Source organism: Ctenopharyngodon idella, chromosome 21, assembly GCF_019924925.1.
Source record: "Ctenopharyngodon idella isolate HZGC_01 chromosome 21, HZGC01, whole genome shotgun sequence".
Classification (NCBI taxonomy): domain Eukaryota; kingdom Metazoa; phylum Chordata; class Actinopteri; order Cypriniformes; family Xenocyprididae; genus Ctenopharyngodon; species Ctenopharyngodon idella.
The window spans coordinates 11,088,868-11,106,878 of NC_067240.1; the positions used below are offsets into that span (position 1 = coordinate 11,088,868).

Here is an 18,011-nt window from a genome sequence, read left to right on the forward strand (position 1 = left end):
CATTTTACTTCAGTTTTAGTTTTAGATCAGTTTTAGTTTTTACTTATTTTCAGTTAGTAATTTTAGTGCTTCAACAAACTAAATGAAAATTAGAAATGTTGACTTGGCAACTAACTGAAGTTTGTTTATCTAATATTTATCTAATAAGATTATATTTCAGTTTTATTTTCATTAGCAAATATTTTTTTAACAGTTTTAGTTAATCATAATAACCTGGAGTGCACTGCATTGTGGAATACTATGTAATAAGTTATCTGGGTATGCATCCAAAAAAAGAGCTTACTGTATACATACTACATACACTACAGAAATAGGATGAGTAGTATGCTAGTTTACCATTTCAAACACAGTCACTGACTGAATTCCTGAGTTTAGGGTGGAATAGATGTGAAAACCTCATATCTAGGTTATAGTTAGATCAGTATTTTAGATATATAAATATCTAAATTTAAAACACTAAACTAGTGTTGGTAGTAAACTCTTAAAACTGGTTACATAAAAAAAAGGTTTCTGGCAGATTTTGATAAGAATATTCTTGTATATTTTCTGATATAAGCTCATGCACTTCAGCAACATAAGGTGTACAGACTGAAAACAACCTAAAAGCTTTAAAACATTGTTAAACACATGAAGAAATCACTTAAATACAGAAGCAACAAGGTGAAGAACTTTATAAGGTTGCATTTGTGCAAAAAATGAGTCTACTGCTTTGAACATTGTACTGTACATTTGTCCTTGTCTACAGTCATTGCCTACTTGTTCAGATAAATTCTTGTTCAGATAGTATTTTCTGTCGTCCTTACTGTTGTATTTCTTTGTCGTCCTTACTGTAGTCTTGTTCTGCCGTCTTGTCATGGCGCAATGTGCACAGATGTATAAACAGAAAACAAAAGTATGCAAAATAATTCCATTCCAGAAAAACTACAACAAGGACGACAGTATAGACAATAGAAGAAGACGACAGTACAAGACCAGTAAGAGTGACAGAACAATATGACATAAACAGAGAACATGCACATCAACATATACTAATTTATTTGAACAAGTAGAAAAGGACAAATGTACAGTATAAAGCACAAATTCATTTTTGGCACAAATGGAACCTCATGAAGTTGCCTTAAGTTTGGTGACTGAAGCCCAGGGCAGTAAGGTGCTTGATTTAAAAGTTGCCCTTTTATACTGACCCAGGACCAGCTTTGGTTTTTGAATCCATGATTAAACCCTCATAAGCATCAAATTGGTGTATCTAAGGGCAACTTTGATCAGCTTGCAGTAAGGCAGTGGGGTCTAAAAGGTCAGGGGTGACAGCTCAAAGTTCAGATCTCCAGCTCAGCCATGGCCCGCTCCAGGGGGTCAGTGCTCCAGTAGTCATGGTCCCAGCCCAGGAACCAGCCAGTGAATGTGGGCGGCTCAAAGCCCTGTTTAATCTTCACTATAGGTGTGCGTGAGTCACGGTTGGCTGGGTCTGTCTCGATGTATCGGGCAGCTGGAGAGAAAGAAAAGGAAAATACAGGATTCATTAAAAGGACACAATCTGCTTTTGCTGTTTCAAAACAAGCTCATGTTTCTTTCTTTCTCACATTTCTGCCACCTACTGGACTCTAGCATGGACCACAGATAGTAATAATTAAAAAAAAAAAAAAATGAAACAAGTTTGGGGGTTTGGGATCAATTTAATGCATCCTTGCTGAATAAAGGTGACAGTAAAGACATTTATAATGTTACAAAATATTTCTATTTCAAATAAATGCTGTTCTTTCTATTTACCAAAAAATCCTGAATAAAATTTATCATGATTTCCACAAAAATATTAAGCATGACTGTTTTCATCATTGATAATAATAAGAAATGATTCTTGAAAACCAAAGATTTCTAAAGGATCATGTGACAATTTTCAGCAGTCTCTAGTCTTCAGAGGAATAAATTACATTTTAAAATATATTAAAATAGAAAATTTAAATAGTAATAATATATACTACGTGATGTGACAGCAATGTAGCATTGTTTGATGTGAACATGAGTGGCACCCAGTAAACATTTTGGAACTGAATTAAAAATGCAAACTTATTTTTGTTTGTTTAAAAATGCATTAACTTTTGGCATTTTTATCAAAAATAAATGTTGACACAACTATGCATACTAGTATAGTAAGAGTAGTATGGCAATATTCCATTTACTCTTTATACTTTATGCAGTGAATTATAATTATGATAAGTCTAAAGTGTTATAATGAGTCTCACCTGAAGACATCGCCTCAGTCTTCTCTTCATCATGAGCTTCATTTCCGATCCAAACAAACACCTGCAAAACACATCAAGATTCATTAAACGTCTGTGATGTCTCATTATTTCACTAAATGCCAGCTGCATGTTATTGCATTAATAAAATAGTTGTGAAGTTCTATGCAAGCAACATAAACCAGATTTATGAGAACTCCTTGTAATGTAGAACAATCCTGTTAATGTAGTCAGTTTACCTGATCCCAGGTGTCAAGGATCATGACATCATCTGTAGCCAGGTCTTCTTGGGTCATTTCTCCAGGGACTTCTTCAATCTGCACGGATATCAGCGTATCCATATTGAGTGACTCTTTATCATATTACACTGACGATATTCTCACTCAAATCAGGGCAGATTAAAAAAAATCTGGGTGCTTTACTCACAATGAAACGGCCAGTTTTGTTTGAGCAGGCGAACAGTCGTGGCGGGTGGGCATTCATCTTGTCCTTTAGCCTAGCGGACGTGCGGTAATCGGCCTTTCCTCCCAGAGCATCCCAGAAGCTGCCTGCGGTGCGACACATGCAAGTATACATGACCTTAATTATGAGGATCACATTTTTTAAGAAGAAAAAAGTAAAAATAATATAAATATCAAAATAATAAATAGTTTTAAAAATGGCCCCCCATTTACATAAGAGACTGAAGTGGGAGCTACATAAAAAACAGCTACATAATCTCATTTCCTTTTTTCATGCATCCTAAAATGAATGGTTCACCCAAAAATGAAAATTCTGTCACATAAGTCATATGGACCGCTATTATGTTGCTTTTATGTTCTTTTTGTGCCCTTTTTACATGAAACGGATGTTGCATTAGTCTTTTCTTCCCAATTGTGACATATATCCGAGTGAAATTATCTCTCGAACAAGAAAAAAAAAAAAAAAAAAAAAAAAGTAGGGCGGGACTTGATTTTGTCCATCACAAATTGATTGGATGGTTGTGGTTTGCTATTGCAGTGATCTCATGTGAGTGACAGGTTGTCCCGCTCTCATGACAGTAAACATCATCAGAGAAGAGAAGAGATGTCACTGCAAATGGGAGGGGAAGTTATGTTGATTAAAGATTATGAGGGCACATGAATTAAAAATAATTTTGTGCACAGATAAATAATTTATAATAAAAACTGAATATTCCATAAAAATAAGAATTGTCACTTTTGATTTTATGGTGATTTTAAACCTTAAAAGAAGCTTCAGTCATTGTAATTGTATGGAAAAGTGTGAGTATTCCATCTTTGTAATTTCTCCCTTTGTGTCCACAGAAGAAAGAAAGTCATAGAGGTTTGTCACGACACGAAGATGAGAAAATGATGACAGAGTTTTAATTTTTGGGTGAACTATTACTTTAAAGTTTCCAAACGAGTTCTCACCATCCTCTCCTCCTTCACCCAGCTCGGAGGGCGACACTCCAAGGATGTCACATAGCTGCTGCGCCCCATGTTTCTCTGTATCACTGGCTCCTCGTCCCACCCATATGAAAGACGCAGCTGGGGTCACCAGGACGAAAGCATCATTGGAGTTCAGATTGGAGGACACTGCGTCAATCTGGAGGCAACAGCATTTAAGATCAGCAATTATTAGAGGAGAATATTTAAAACTTCCCACCAGTTCTAAACTTTAGATGCTGACCTCCACCGCTCGTGTGCACCCTGCGGAGTTTGAGCGCACTTGGAACAGCCGCGTCTCGGCTGGTGCCGTCTGACCACCATCCCTGGAGGTGCCGCCCTTGTGCACCACCATGGGCTGCCCTCCAAACAGACTCATCAGGTGAGCAGGTTCCTTACCCTGGACCACCCGCACCTGAAAAATACACAGTGAGTGTAAACAGAGATAACAGGAAGTCTTTCTTCCGCAAAATGAAAAAAAAAAAAAAGATATTCTGACAACAGTTATATTGGCCCTATTGGTTTTTCGATGGGCTTTGGTTGAGGATTGCATTTAATTCCACAGGGTGGCAGCGTTGAGCTCACTGTTTGGAATGTGGGGCTAATGCCAACATTCCCAGCATCCTTTGTGGTCAGCACAATGACAGTGGGCTGTTCAACTTTAGGAGGAAGCAGAGCTTTATCAATGGTTGAAACTAAAGGGGTTATTTTTCCCTCCTGCCCCAAAACTTACATTTAGTGTTCCCATGATACTCTCTGCTGAATTATACGGTTGTATTCATTGCAATGTTATCTATATGTTCTTCATGTTTCCATGAAACCTCATTTTTGTTGTTTAATTTTTTTGTGGAAACCATGATACATTTATTTCAGGATTTTTTTGATTCATATAAAGTTCAAAGAAACAGCATTTAGTTTCAATAGAATTCTTTTATAATATTATAATTGTCTTTACTGTAATTTTTGTTTAATTTAATGCAACCCTGCTGGATAAAAGTATGTGTGTGTGTGTGTGTGTGTGTGTGTGTGTGTAATATATATTACACACACTTTTGAGTGGTAGTGTACATAGACCAATACAGAGATGATGGACATTCTCTGTTGTCTACTGTGTAGTACACATAAACTACATTAGCATGCTAAATGTGCTAGTTTGGTCTAGTTAGCTGTGCATGACAGCATGCATAAATCCAGACAGAAAAATCACATTTATTCAAAAATAAATGTGAATGCATGACGGAGCATTTCTGTTAATGTTCACATGCTCATTCCCAGAAGTAATCTGTTAATGTAGAAGACAGTTAGTTACTTGTGCAAAAATGACGAAATAACAACGTAGAGACAAAGTCACAAATACACTAGTGGAGGCGTTTACAGGGATAGAACATGTCAGTGTACAGAGCCTTACAAAAAAGCGTGATAATCTTTGTACATATTGATCATGAACACTGATTATAAAGAAATCATGAGTTCTCAGCTGAAGTTTTGATTCTTTTAGCTGTATAAATTCAGTTAGATAATGGACTTTATGCTGCTACACTGTGGAAAAATTAAAAGCATTTCAGGAACATGACTAGGAATTCCCAAAAAGGAGAGGAATTTCCTTTCAGATTTGTATCTGTTGTTTGTTTAATGTTTTGTAAGATCATTTTTGCTTTATCAATGTGATTCAAAGATAAAAATCAATGCTGTTTGCTTGTATAAGTGGCAGAGAAGAAGGCTCTGGACAGGGACATGCTATCCTGAGATATGGATACCTGAGTGGTGATGGGAGCACCAGCCATCTACAGCAGGATGTCGGGTATGAATAACGGACAGGAAGGAAAGACATAGAGGTGGAAGTTGGTTTAACAGATGGAAAAATCAGGGAAGGCCAATGAAATGGCAATAATGGCAGAATGTAGCTAAGCTTCCACAAGCTACAGTAGGAACCAGGATGCTTGAACTTAGTCAACATGAAATCAACATAAGCCCTATTTACTTTTTTCACCATCAGTCATCAGCGCATGTAACAAAAAATGTTTGTTTTCATAATCTTTCATCAAAATTAGGGATGCATGGATATTCAAGTTGGCATGAAATGGAAATTGCGTCTTTTCTTCCCTACTGTGATATACAGTATATCAGAGTGAAACTGCTTCTTGAAGAAGAAAAAAAACATAGGGCGGAACTTGATTTTGTCTATCAAGAATTGATTGGATCTTTGGATCGTTGACATTAATAACTGTTAGCATAATTGCTATGACTTCATGTAAGTGACGAGTTGCTACAGTATATTCCATAAAAATTGACAGGTTGCAATATTCAAAAAAAATAAGAAGAATTGCCCATTTTGATTTCATGGTGACTAACATTCTGGCTGATGCTGGAATTTTTTTTTTTTATTATTATTATTTTATTATAATTTGATCATTATTTTCAGTATATTCCATAAAAAAATGTCAGGTTGCAATATTCATAAAAATAAGAATGGCCCTTTTTGATTTTAAGGTGACCAATTAATTATTTTATTATAATTTGATCATTATTTTCATGTTATGGCTGATATCTGATAAATGGACAATATTACAATTTCATACTATTTTTTCAAAATTAATTAAAAATAAAACACTAAAAAAATAATAAAATAAAATAAATCATTTTAAATGCTACAAGTGAAGCTTGCTAGTTTGTTAGATTTGCTAAAAAATCCATATAACAATGTTATTAAATGATTATTGTTTTTAAAGATTAACTTTAAGTGAGTGTTAGGTGAGTGTTATATTGCTGAATTTCTGAGCATACCGTTTCACTCAGAAATGTGCCACATCACCATTGTAAAATGGTTTATGAATGCCGTTTCATGTTGACTAATTAAAAAAAAAAAGAGAATAACTGTTGAACTTGTAATGGAAGAGTCGCAAATGACAGTTTCACCATGAAGAAACATGAATGTGATTGTGATCAAGTAATCCACTGAGGTTTATTCGTTAGCATTACCTGCACAGGTCCACCTCCAAGCTCATCATCCAGTTGGGCGCCCAAGATGGCAGATGCCCCAATCTCATCTTGTGAGGAGTCCGTACCCTGCCTGTGAGAGACATCAGTAGTCAGGACAACCCAACTGAATTGTTAAATGAAAACACATCACATGTGCTCCGGTGTATATGACATGACAGAGCTTTAAATTGACTGTGTGAGATCAAGTCATACCAGATGTAGATGATGTGACCCTGTCTGCCTCCATGGCGGTAATTGTACAGGATAATGTAACTGTCTCCACCATAGAACTGGCCGTAAGTAGAGGGGTCAACTGGAACCTTGTCTGCACCTTCAATACGCCAGATCTAGAGTATCAGGTGACACAAAAAAAAAAATATTTGTATACACAACATATTGTCCAACTTCTGGTCACGTTACATGCAGTGTGTGCTCACTCTCTGACCTGTTTCTCTCCAGTGCCATCATCGATCATTCCGTGTTGGGCGGCCATGGCTGGTGAATCATGCAGTGTAGAAGCATCAAACGGCACCTTTTCGATCTTAGCGATGCTGTTTGAGACATAAGCAACACCCAGGCCGTCTGTCTGGTCCACATCGCGCCAGTTTTTGAAGAACTGTTTGAATAGAGGCGTCTCGCCCATCTCTGGGAGAATCTGAACCTGTGTATGCTTTGGGTAACCCATTTTCTTAATGAACTCATCTGCTGTCTTCATGGCAGCCTTCCTCTCTTCCACATTAGCATCTTTGCCTATAAAATGAACACAAGTGTGTCAACAAAGAAGTCTAAAAAAGGAAAAAAGTCTTTTTTGTTTTGTCAGTCAATGCGATTTACCTTTCCAAACAAAGATCTTGCCATCTGAGCCGTGATCCAGGATGAAACAGTCGCTTGATTCCAGAGCACTCTGGGAGAAGGGGTTCTCAGCAGCCACCAGGGCAATGGTCATGTCTCCACTGGAATCAGACACCTGAAGTACAAGAAAACATCAATAAACTGAATGCACTTATGATCTACAAGGGCTATTCATCATGTTGGCATGGTTAAGCTCCCATGGCTACCTTGTAGAGTTTGGCCATCTTCCTATTGGACGCATCAGCCTTGATATCATCAGACACTCCTTCAGGCAGGTCTGGTTTTTCTCCAAGAACCTGCCATGAGATAGATGGATCATATTTTTAAGTGTATTTCTTAGATGATTTTAAAGTTGATTCTTTCTCTTTCTTACCTCCAACATCTTTTCTCGTTCAATCCCTTCATCACACACATACACGCGTGCGCGTCCACTGCGTTCGTTGTCACGAATGCCCTTTGCAAGTTGCGTAGCTTTTAGCTTCTCGAAGCGGTTACTCTTTGAACCACACCACTGGTAGATCTCCTGTGAAAATACACAGATCAAACAGGGTTATTTTTGAGATTTCAATGATATGAATTCTCCCTTACTCTCTTCATATGATGATACTCACATCACCCAAGTCCAGGATGAAGCAGTCTCCCTGGTTAAAGCTGTCCCAGCTGACTGGCACTTCTGTTGCTCTGACAACACGCCGACCTTTGACCTGTAGCACCCGCTGCACTGTAACTTCATTGGTGACAACATGCTTGAATCCAGACGCAACTCCACCTTTCTGGAAAAAATAGATGTCATTAAAATTTTAATGTCTGGCAATAATATTATTCCCTAATATTTTAACATTAATATTTTGTAGCAAAGAAATCAATGGTGATGTGACATTTGACAGTCAATGACCTGGCTGAATGCATATCTTATGATGAATATGTTACAATTTTTTTTAATTAATTTTGATAAATATTTGTGGGACATTAAGTAAAACATGTCAGTGTGGTAAAACTGTCCTGTTGTGTGTGTATATATATATATATATAAAATACCGGTCAAAAGTTTAGACACATTCCTATTTTTAATGTTTTTGAAAACAGTAATATTGTGAAATATTATTACAATTTAAAATAGTGGTTTTGTATTTTAATATACTTTAAAATATAATTTATTTCTGTGATGCAAAGCTGAATTTCATCAGCCATTACTCCAGTCTTCAGTGTCACATGATCCTTCAGAAATCATTCTAATATGCTGATTTATTAACAATGTTGAAAACAGTTGTGCTGCTTAATGTTTTTATAACCTGTGATACTTTTTTCAGGATTCTTTCTTAAAAAAAAAAAAGAATATTTGTGGGACATGAAGTGTAACATGTCAGTACACACACACACGTGTATATTTTAAATATTATTTCATAAAAAATTAATTAAGTAGTAAAGCAGTATTGTTTTAAAAAGTTATATTCAAATGAAAGTCAGTGTCATGTGACAAGAAACATGACTGTGCATTAAGGACTCTTTTAAAAAAAAAAAAATGGTAGAAATTTTACTTGTGAGTCTTTAAATTGTGTTTGAAGACATGATCATATTTGAACATTATTTGTAAACTCCAGAGTCTTTTCCCATTTGTCCTGTCAATGATTGGACCACTCACCATGTACTGCAGCCCTTTTTTAAAATATCCCAGGAAAGCTTTGGACTCATAGCCCTGAACTTCACGGTACTGGATGGGCTTTCCACCCAAATAGTCATCCATCTGCACTGTGAAAATGGCAGCCGCCCCGCTCTCATCCTGCGTGCAATAATCACCTGCCAGTTGAGGGAAGAACATCTATAAGAAATGCAGCTGATGCATTTGACATTTAAACCATTTAGCTTGTCTTGCAAATTAGGCAGAACATTTACTTTGCAATGGGACTAAAATAAATGTCAAAAATTCAGAATCTTTTTGGCAAAGCATTGTCCTCTTACCTAGCCAGAAGTGGAGGTCATACTGTAGGTTGCCAGAACGCTGCTTGATAGTATTGAGGACCACATAAGCGTCACCAGTGTAGAACGCTCCATAGAGGTTCTCAGGAACTGCCACCAAATCAAACTTCTCAATTCTCCACACCTGGAGCCCAGCCTCTTTGCCTGCTCGCTCAAACTCAGAGTGGTACACCATGCTGTCTAGAGAAAACAAAACAAAACAAACAGACATTAACCCCTTTCACATATATAGTCTTTACTGGTAAATTACCATTTGAGGGTACAGGTAGATCACACACATGATCTCTAACCTTTTCAATACTGGTCAATCAATTCTGGCAATTTTCCAGCACGAGAAGTTTAACAATACCAGTAAATTACCATTATGATGCTATCATAAAGCTCTGTTGGAGCTTTTTATAGTACGCTCCACTGCTTTAATTGTTTTTCTATGTAAACATGCGATAAACAGACGTCAGACTGCTGAAAAGCGTCTCGCGTTTGAGATCCAGTCTTCTTTTCCATTCACCAGTGCTGTGGCTCTGTTGCTATTTTTTCATACTATAGTAACTGCAGTAATATAGTAACTATTATGCGTCTTGTGTTTCAAGAGAAAAACTGCATTATGTGTGAACATCCCCTTATGCCTGTCACTTACATTTAAATAAAAAAATTGGACAGATAGTGAAGCGCTTCTCATCCAGGTGGATGAAGAAAACAGTGCAGCGTTTAAAGGTAATTTCCAATGAATGACATCACAGAGTTTACTGGTATTTTGGTACTGATGTGTGAATGGTACCGAATCATACCAGCTAAAAAACAAAACGCCTTTGCTTGTGTGAATAGCACATTTGTGTATTTACCAGAAAAGTCTTAGTAATTTTATAGTGATTTACCAGGTTTAATGTGTGAAAGGGGCTGTTTATTCAAACCAACATAAAAACAAAAAAAAACATTTTCCCTACATTTGTGAGAGATCTATAAAATTGTTTCCTGAATTTCTCGAGTTTGCACATACCTAAAGATCCTAAATCTACATTGGAGACAAACTGCAAAATAAACTCAGTGAACTGAACTATAAAAATCCAGTGGCTGGGAGTTTCCTTCTGTGGTGATAGACATTTGGGCTGGATGCAGGAAAAAGGAAAGGCTGTGAGTAATGCTGTTGGAGTGACTGTGCCAACCGTGGACACAGCGTGACCGGATCATTCATACCACCAGTCCTGCAAGTCACTCACCAGCTCATAATGTGGCAAGAGCCTCTGAGATTGTGACTGTGTCAGCTGAGCTTACCGCCCACTTGTGGGGTGGAGACATGGTGAAGTTTGGAATGTCTTAGACATGAGTCATTCAGAAATTAGATGCTAGCCTTGTAAGTCTGTTCACAGACCACAAGACATTACTCAGATTAAAAAAAAAAAAAAAGTCCACGAAGGGAGTGGTGTTTACTAAGGATCAATATTTACCAATCATCCATCAGAATTAACTCTTTCTTAATATCATGAAAAACCAAACCACAGGAGGGGAAACATAATTATTGGTTCTGATGCCAAAAAATCTAAAACACTTATGTCGTTTTTATTTGTCAAAGATTGGATGAGTAGGGCATGTAATTCCAAATTAGGTGCTCCTGGTCCATTTTAAAGGGGATGTCTAATGCTATTTCATGCATTTTGACTTGCTTACACTGTTAAAGAGTTGAATTCTCATGCTAAACATGTCCAAAGTTTTTTTTTTTTTTTTTTTTAATGAGTTGGACATATGATGGAGTATTTCTGTGCCAAATACACTCCTTCAGGGTTCGTAAAAGTTTTGGAAAGTTTTTTTTGAGTATGGCCCTGGATGATGTCATAAAGGGTAGAATTTCTTGTATGGGCACTTCTCCCGGAAGAGCGCGTGCACACATCAACCAGAGCGAGAGCAAGAGCACACCCATCAAACGTACTTCGTTCGGGTTATGGAAGTCGTCGGCAACGCTGCACTGGACTTGTTCGAGAAAGATTTGTCATTTTGTTTTTAGACCACGAAATCAACAATGTCACCAAAGAAGTGTGTTTTCGGTTGTGAGGGAAAGATAACCTTGTTCAGCTTCCTAAAGTAACCAGCGTTAAAGGGTTAGTTCACCCCAAAATGGTCCAGTGGGTTAATAAAAGCCTTTCGAAGCGATGCATTTGTAAGAAAAATATTTAAAACTTTATAAATTCAAATTACTAGCTTCCGGCAGATGACCGTATGCATACTGCGCAAGTCAATTTGGGAAGAAGAGCAACCTTTGACCTGAACGCAATGACGAACGCGGAAGCGCAAGGAGAGAGCAAAACAAAACACCGGTCATGAATTAGAAGTCTAAAATGAGAAATTTTAAAGAGAGATGTTGGAGGATTTTGATATAAGAGAAGAGGAGCTTAAATTTGTTGCACAGCCCTATTTGTTTGAACCGCGAGAGGCGTCTAAGCTTACGCTACTCCTACATCCTGCGTCATACATCGCGTCACGGGTTACTCATTTGGCGCAAGTTGAGTTGCGCAGCATGTGTACGGTCGTCCGCGGAAGCTAGTTATTTGAATTTATAAAGTTTTAAATACGGATATTTTTCTTACAGAAATGCATTGCTTCGCTTCAAAAGGCCTTTATTAACCCACTGGAGCTGTATGGATTACTCTGATTATGGATGGATGCAATTTTTTTTGTTCAAAATGTGGGCCCCCCATTCACTACCATTATAAACCTTGGAGAACTAAAGATATTTTTAAATATATCTCCGATTGAGTTCACCAGAAACAAGATAGTCATATACACCTAGGATGGCTTGAGGGTGAGTAAATCATGGGATAATTTTCATTTTTGGGTGAACTATCCCTTTAAGGGAACAGTGGATGCAATTTGTTTTTCCGGGGCAGCAACGGAGCTGTGCAAGTGTATTTGTTTTTTCCCGGCATATTGGTAACGAATGTTTTATAAACAAGGCCCAGTTCGGCGCTGGATTTGCAGATCGTTTAAAACTGAAAGATGGAGCAGTCCCAGCAATAAAAGATCCCAGTCATGAGTCGAAACTGCAGGCAGCAAGTAAAACTGCATCAAATTTCTGTGTTTGGTTGGCAATCGGAGTGTAAGTGCACAAAATGTAAACAACATAAACTTATGGGTAATCAAAAGTTATTCAGGGATAATGCAATGATGTATTGCTTGTGACTCTTTAGCTCTGGCCACGGGATGCCTCCAGGAGCTCGATTGTTTTCAGAAAGAAGTGGTACAGCTGTATCTGTCTTTTATAAATCTGATTAAACTAAAGACTCTTCAGAGATATGAAGGATGCAATACTACTCTATAGATGCTCAAGATTAACATGTTGGCAGAAACTGTGTGAACAAAAATAGGGGAAATAGGAGATCATATGCCAAGATATCAACCGATTAGAGATATCATGATATATCATGAATAAAATCATAGCTATTATGCACATTATCTCTCATCATCTCAAAGAACATTAAACCATAAATCGACCTTATGTTCTAATCTTATTTTTCTCTCTACACTCATAGCGCAAGACAATGTGACAGTCCCAGCAATTAAAACTTTGAATTAGCACCTGTGTAAGTTGCATTCATTGACACCTCCATTATTAGATCAAATCGCTATTTGGCAACACATTCTTCACAAACAGGCATCTATTTTAAACCAGGGGCCAGCTACGAAACAAGCGCTTGATGATGAACTTGAATAGACATGCTGTCTCCATTTGCTCTACTTCAGCTGTTGTTTTATCAGCATGTACACCAAAGTCTACGTCGTGTAATCTAGAACTGATTCCAAATGTTTTGATGTGCCTAAGTACATTGTATCTTCTGAAATCTCTTCTGAAAACAAAGAATCAGTGTGACAGAAAGGCTAATTAAACAAAATTGTTTCATGCAAACGACTGATCTCAGTCTGTAATTTACTGCTAAGGGTATCTCTCTTGAGACTTGCATGAAATATTTAGCATACAATAGCCTATTCTGAACTCAACATATCTTGTCTGATGCAGCTGATGAGGTTGCCTAGAGTCTGCTAACCCACAGGAGACTATAAATAGCCTAGGTCATGTGACATTTGCTTATGGGTCAAAATGGGAGGGAGATGTTTCTGGGAAGCACTTGTATATAGTTAGCCACTCTGAATAGGCCTTAATACAGTTTTGCAAAAAGCAGTAAGATGCATGAATACAGGTGTACAATATATACTGCATTTGGTGAATTCTAAAGAACGCAATTATTAGCAGATACATGAAATGTCATCCCTAAAACAGCCTATTTTCTAAATGCATGTTATTGATCTTACTGTGAACGATTTATCCATGCATACATGTCATATTTTATTTTTTCACCTCGTAATTTCGAACAAAATGTCAGAAACAGAACTGCCTCCATCCAAACAAAAACTGATGAAAAGAACCAAGTCATCATCCTACATTATTATTATTATTATTATTATTTTTTTGGATAAGTTTTTACTCAGATGTACCTCACAATATGGAAGAAAATACCTGTCTCTACTTTTGGTTTATCAAGATTTTATGGCTACAAGAGGTAAGGAGCCATCGGATTTGAAAAGAGTCGTTGGTACCAAAAAAAGTTGTTTCTCATGGATTACTTTGCATGATCACTTTGCACCTGCATACCTAAAGTACATACTTCAATAGTTGTGAAGTAAGTTCACTGACTTCAGAAAGTATCCTCACAGTTTTTAGTGTCTGACTGTAACCTGAACAAGTTCAGACACAGTAGTCCTCGGAAAATGTTGAAAGAAATGAAGTGGAAATGAATACATGCGATGGTCCTAATCTGTTAAATGACCAGCATATACCTCCAACTTGAATTTAACCTAACTACTTGGTAGTATAAAATAATTTATGTATTTTGACATAATCCTCAGTCTGGAAGAACTGACTAAATCATCTTCCTTTTTCCTGGAGAAATGCCTGAATCAGATGAACTCCTGGGGTGACTCAGTTTTTCCATCTAGACATTTCTTCCTACATCTTTTACAAGCACCAAAGCTCTTGAGATACATGCAATATCTTAGCACAGAGTCTACACTGATTCAAAGCCTTGTTTAAGCCCTAACCCATGACTTTGACTACACTGACTGTGTTTTATAGCCAGGTCCCATATTAAAGCACAAAACTCTGAGAATTGGTATTTAGTATACAGATAAACATGCAGGAGTTCAAAGTCTGAGCTATAAAAGGTGTCAGACTGTTTCTATCAGATTGGTGTGGCTAATACTTTCTTGTCTAATTCAACCAATTTAATATTTAACAGCAAAACAGTAAAGTCCTCATAAAATTCAAATGGACAATGGATTCTTTCTCTTTTTTTAATGAAATATTGCACTTTTATCAAAGATTTATCTGTGCACATCATTATTTTATTTTTTTTTAATTCAAATGTCCTCGTAATCTGTAATCAAAATAATTGCCCCTCCCTTTTGCAGTGATATCTCTTCTCATCTCTGACAACACGTTTACTGGTGCAAGGGCGGGACAAGCTGTCACTCACATGAGATCACAGCAATAGCAATCCACAACCATCCAATCAATCCCCGATGGACAAAACCAAGTCCCGCCCTACATTTCTACTTGTTCGAGAAGCTGTTTCACTCAGATATACGTCACAACAGGGAAGAAAATACTATTGCAGTATCGTTTCATGCTGACTTTAAGAACTGCATGAAAGCAAACGTGCAAATTTCAGCATAATGAACAATTTTGTAAATTTGTTATGAATCTGGTCAATAGTGTCACATCACAATGTGCCACACGACAAAGCTGGTTTTGTAATGTTATATGACATGATAACATAACACTTGCCATTACAAATTACAAAACCATTGCGTGTTGCTGGTCTTAAACATATTCTTGCAGATGTTTACATGTGTTTCTGAGTAACTTGCATCTATATCAAATCTGTGGCATCAATCTGCTCAAAAAGACTTTTCTCTCCTTCCTACTGAGACACAGGAACACTGAAACAAAGTGTGACCTACTCTCACAGACCACTGTTATTCTTTTAATCACTAGGTATGTGTGTATAGGCGTGTTTGGATTAGAACACCCATGAAGTATGTTATCAGTCTTTGTGCAAGTCATCTACCATGGCTACAGACTACACCAGTCAAACTTTATTGTTTTTTTTGTTTTTTTAATTGTTTTTTTACACAAATGTACACACACACAAATTAATCCATGAGAAGCAACTTATGCTGGAAGGTTGCTGCAATTATTCACAAATCTTGAAGGTGTTTCCTGAGGTGATGCAGAGCACTTCCGCTTTATCTACAGCATCTTTACCACAAAGTTAATGTTTGTCTCAGTTGTGTGTGTTTCTATGGTAACAGGTGATGAATAAACACAAGGGGCTGATGATGAGTAATCAAAAGTGGAACTATACAGCACATAAACGTTTAATTTTAATCTTTAAGTTCCTGTAATGGCCATAGCCCTTTTTGACAGAACAACAAATTACCACTAAAAGTAGTTAACTATATGTTTTCTTTAGTTAAATAGTCATATTAAGTTATTCAAACAAAAAATGCTCCACTCTGCTTAGGTTAAAGAAAAGGATAAATCGATTCAATTATCAATAGTAGGCCTACTCTTCCAAATGCATATGTGACAGCAGCAGGTCAGAGAAAGTCCTGCGGACTCCGCACTTTCAAAGATCCGTTTTGCCGCATAATTAAAAGGAGCATCCCAGAATTCAGAATCTCTCCATATATGGCTTTGTTTGAAGAACATTTTCAGCGCTCGATACAAAAACAGCAGTTTTGTCAAAAGTACCATATAATGCACGGCCTACACAAGCTGAAACGATTTCAGACTGCAGTGTGTTTGAGTTCTTGGCGTGTTCTGTTAGAAAGTGTCACTCCATTACGAACACAGAGCCGCTTGTGTGGAAAGTAACACTTCGGCGTTGTTTGCAGTGAGGTAAATCGCTACATTTCAGATGACTTCATTATTTTGTGGCTGAGAGGGTTGGTTAAAGGTAAAATAAATCAAATATAACAGACTTACCTATAGATGAACGACTGGAGTCTGTCTACAGCGGAGATATAGTAAATGGTATTGCAGAATGCTATGTCTAGGCAGGGCAACTCCCCTCTGTTTTGGACAGACTACTCAAATAATCCTCATTAGATTCAGGGGGTGATCCTGGCATTTAAACCACACCCCTCTCACAACGGGACAAGGCAAATCACTGCCACCTACTGCGCCACGTGGATACTGCGCTCATTTCCCCACCCCTACAAAATGTTTACCGTGGTAACCGTGGTTTCATCCAAAATACCACAGTTACTACAGTTATTGTTACTAAAATAACTGTTGTTTTGTCGTGTGTTACTTTCCAGTCGGTGTTTTCAAGGATTTTCAGAGACCGAATGCTTTGTGAAATAACATGGTAATACTACTTCAGTTGCTAATGTCTTAATTACAAAATAAATAAAACATTTAATTAATAATATTCAACAGTTATACAACAATACAATATACAGTAGCTCAATGCAGTACAGCTGGGATAATAATTAGGCTACTTTAGGTTAGTTTCTAGATGTGTGAATAGTTGGCAAAAGGCAAAGCTATTTAAAGCTATTTGATTTATATTTAAAGTCTAAATATATTATAAATATATTTAATATTTAAAATAGTATTATAATATAATATAACAAATATTATAGCCTATTAGGCTATATTATAATATGTAAATTAATATTTATGTTTAATATTTAATTGTTCAATTCAAAGTAAATGTTGCAATATGTCACAATTCAGGGTCACTTCCACTGTAACCATTTTTGGGGATGCGCAACTGAAATTTTATTGACCAAAGAAGGGGCTATCCAGTGGATTGGTGTGGTGTAGCCAGTTCAGTGCACCTTATAATTTGTATTATTGATATATTATTGTCTTTTACAATATTAATATAGTCAGTTTCCCTTTGGTGGTTGGTGAGTAAATAATCAATATAGTAAGGGAGGGAGCAATTAAAAAATGTAGCAAACTGCTGCTGTGGTTGCAGTATTATATACATGTGGAACCTCAATTTAATTAATTGTGTGAATTAAAGGGATAGTTCACCCAAAAATGAAAATCTTGTCATCATTTACTCACCCTCAATTTGTTCCAAACATGTGTAAATTTCTTTGTTCTGTTGAACACAAAGGAAGGTATTTTGAAGAAAGTTTATAACCAGGTTGCTATAACTGTTCAGTTTCCCACATTCTTTAAAATATCTTCCTTTGTTTTTAACAAAACAAAGAAATTTAGACAGGTTTGGAACAACCTGAGGGTAAGTAAATGATGACATAATTTTCATTTTTGGGTGAACTATCCCTTTAAGCAATGTTGTATTAGACATTAACTAAAAGTGTTGATATCTTTTTGAATGCCACTTAAAGGGATAGTTCACCCAAAAATGAAAATTATGTCATCATTTACTCACCCAGGTTGTTCCAAACCTGTGTAAATTTCTTTGTTCTGTTGAACACAAAGAAAGATATTTTGAAGAATGTGGGAAACTGA

General features: G+C 36.8%; 1 protein-coding gene across 2 annotated transcripts; it reads right to left on the reverse strand.

Moving 5' to 3' along the window:
- Positions 1 to 518: 518 nt before the first annotated feature.
- On the reverse strand, positions 519 to 16,670 carry gsna (gelsolin a). Of its 2 annotated transcripts, XM_051877019.1 has the most exons (17): positions 16,506 to 16,670; positions 9,455 to 9,652; positions 9,138 to 9,292; positions 8,107 to 8,268; positions 7,869 to 8,018; positions 7,702 to 7,791; positions 7,478 to 7,610; positions 7,089 to 7,393; positions 6,857 to 6,990; positions 6,644 to 6,734; positions 5,422 to 5,448; positions 3,909 to 4,079; positions 3,650 to 3,824; positions 2,664 to 2,785; positions 2,477 to 2,554; positions 2,241 to 2,301; positions 519 to 1,486 (listed from the first exon to the last, which is right to left on the reverse strand). In XM_051877019.1, the coding sequence occupies exons 2-17, from the start codon at positions 9,645 to 9,647 to the stop codon at positions 1,317 to 1,319; spliced, it is 2,217 nt and encodes a 738-aa protein (XP_051732979.1). In that variant the 5' UTR covers positions 9,648 to 9,652; positions 16,506 to 16,670; the 3' UTR covers positions 519 to 1,316. The 2 variants fall into 2 exon arrangements, with proteins under 2 accessions (XP_051732979.1, XP_051732980.1); XM_051877020.1 differs by lacking the exon at positions 5,422 to 5,448.
- Positions 16,671 to 18,011: the final 1,341 nt, after the last annotated feature.

What these genes read in the sequence shown, in the direction of transcription:
- gsna (XM_051877019.1), bottom strand. Translation starts at nt 9,647, where the DNA reads ATGGTGTACCACTCTGAGTTTGAGCGAGCAGGCAAAGAGGCTGGGCTC. An exon ending in CAAGATCTTTGTTTGGAAAG is followed by an intron (nt 7,394 to 7,477) that starts GTAAATCGCATT and finishes TTCATTTTATAG; the next exon opens with GCAAAGATGCTAATGTGGAA. An exon ending in GGTCACATCATCTACATCTG is followed by an intron (nt 6,735 to 6,856) that starts GTATGACTTGAT and finishes TGTCTCTCACAG; the next exon opens with GCAGGGTACGGACTCCTCAC.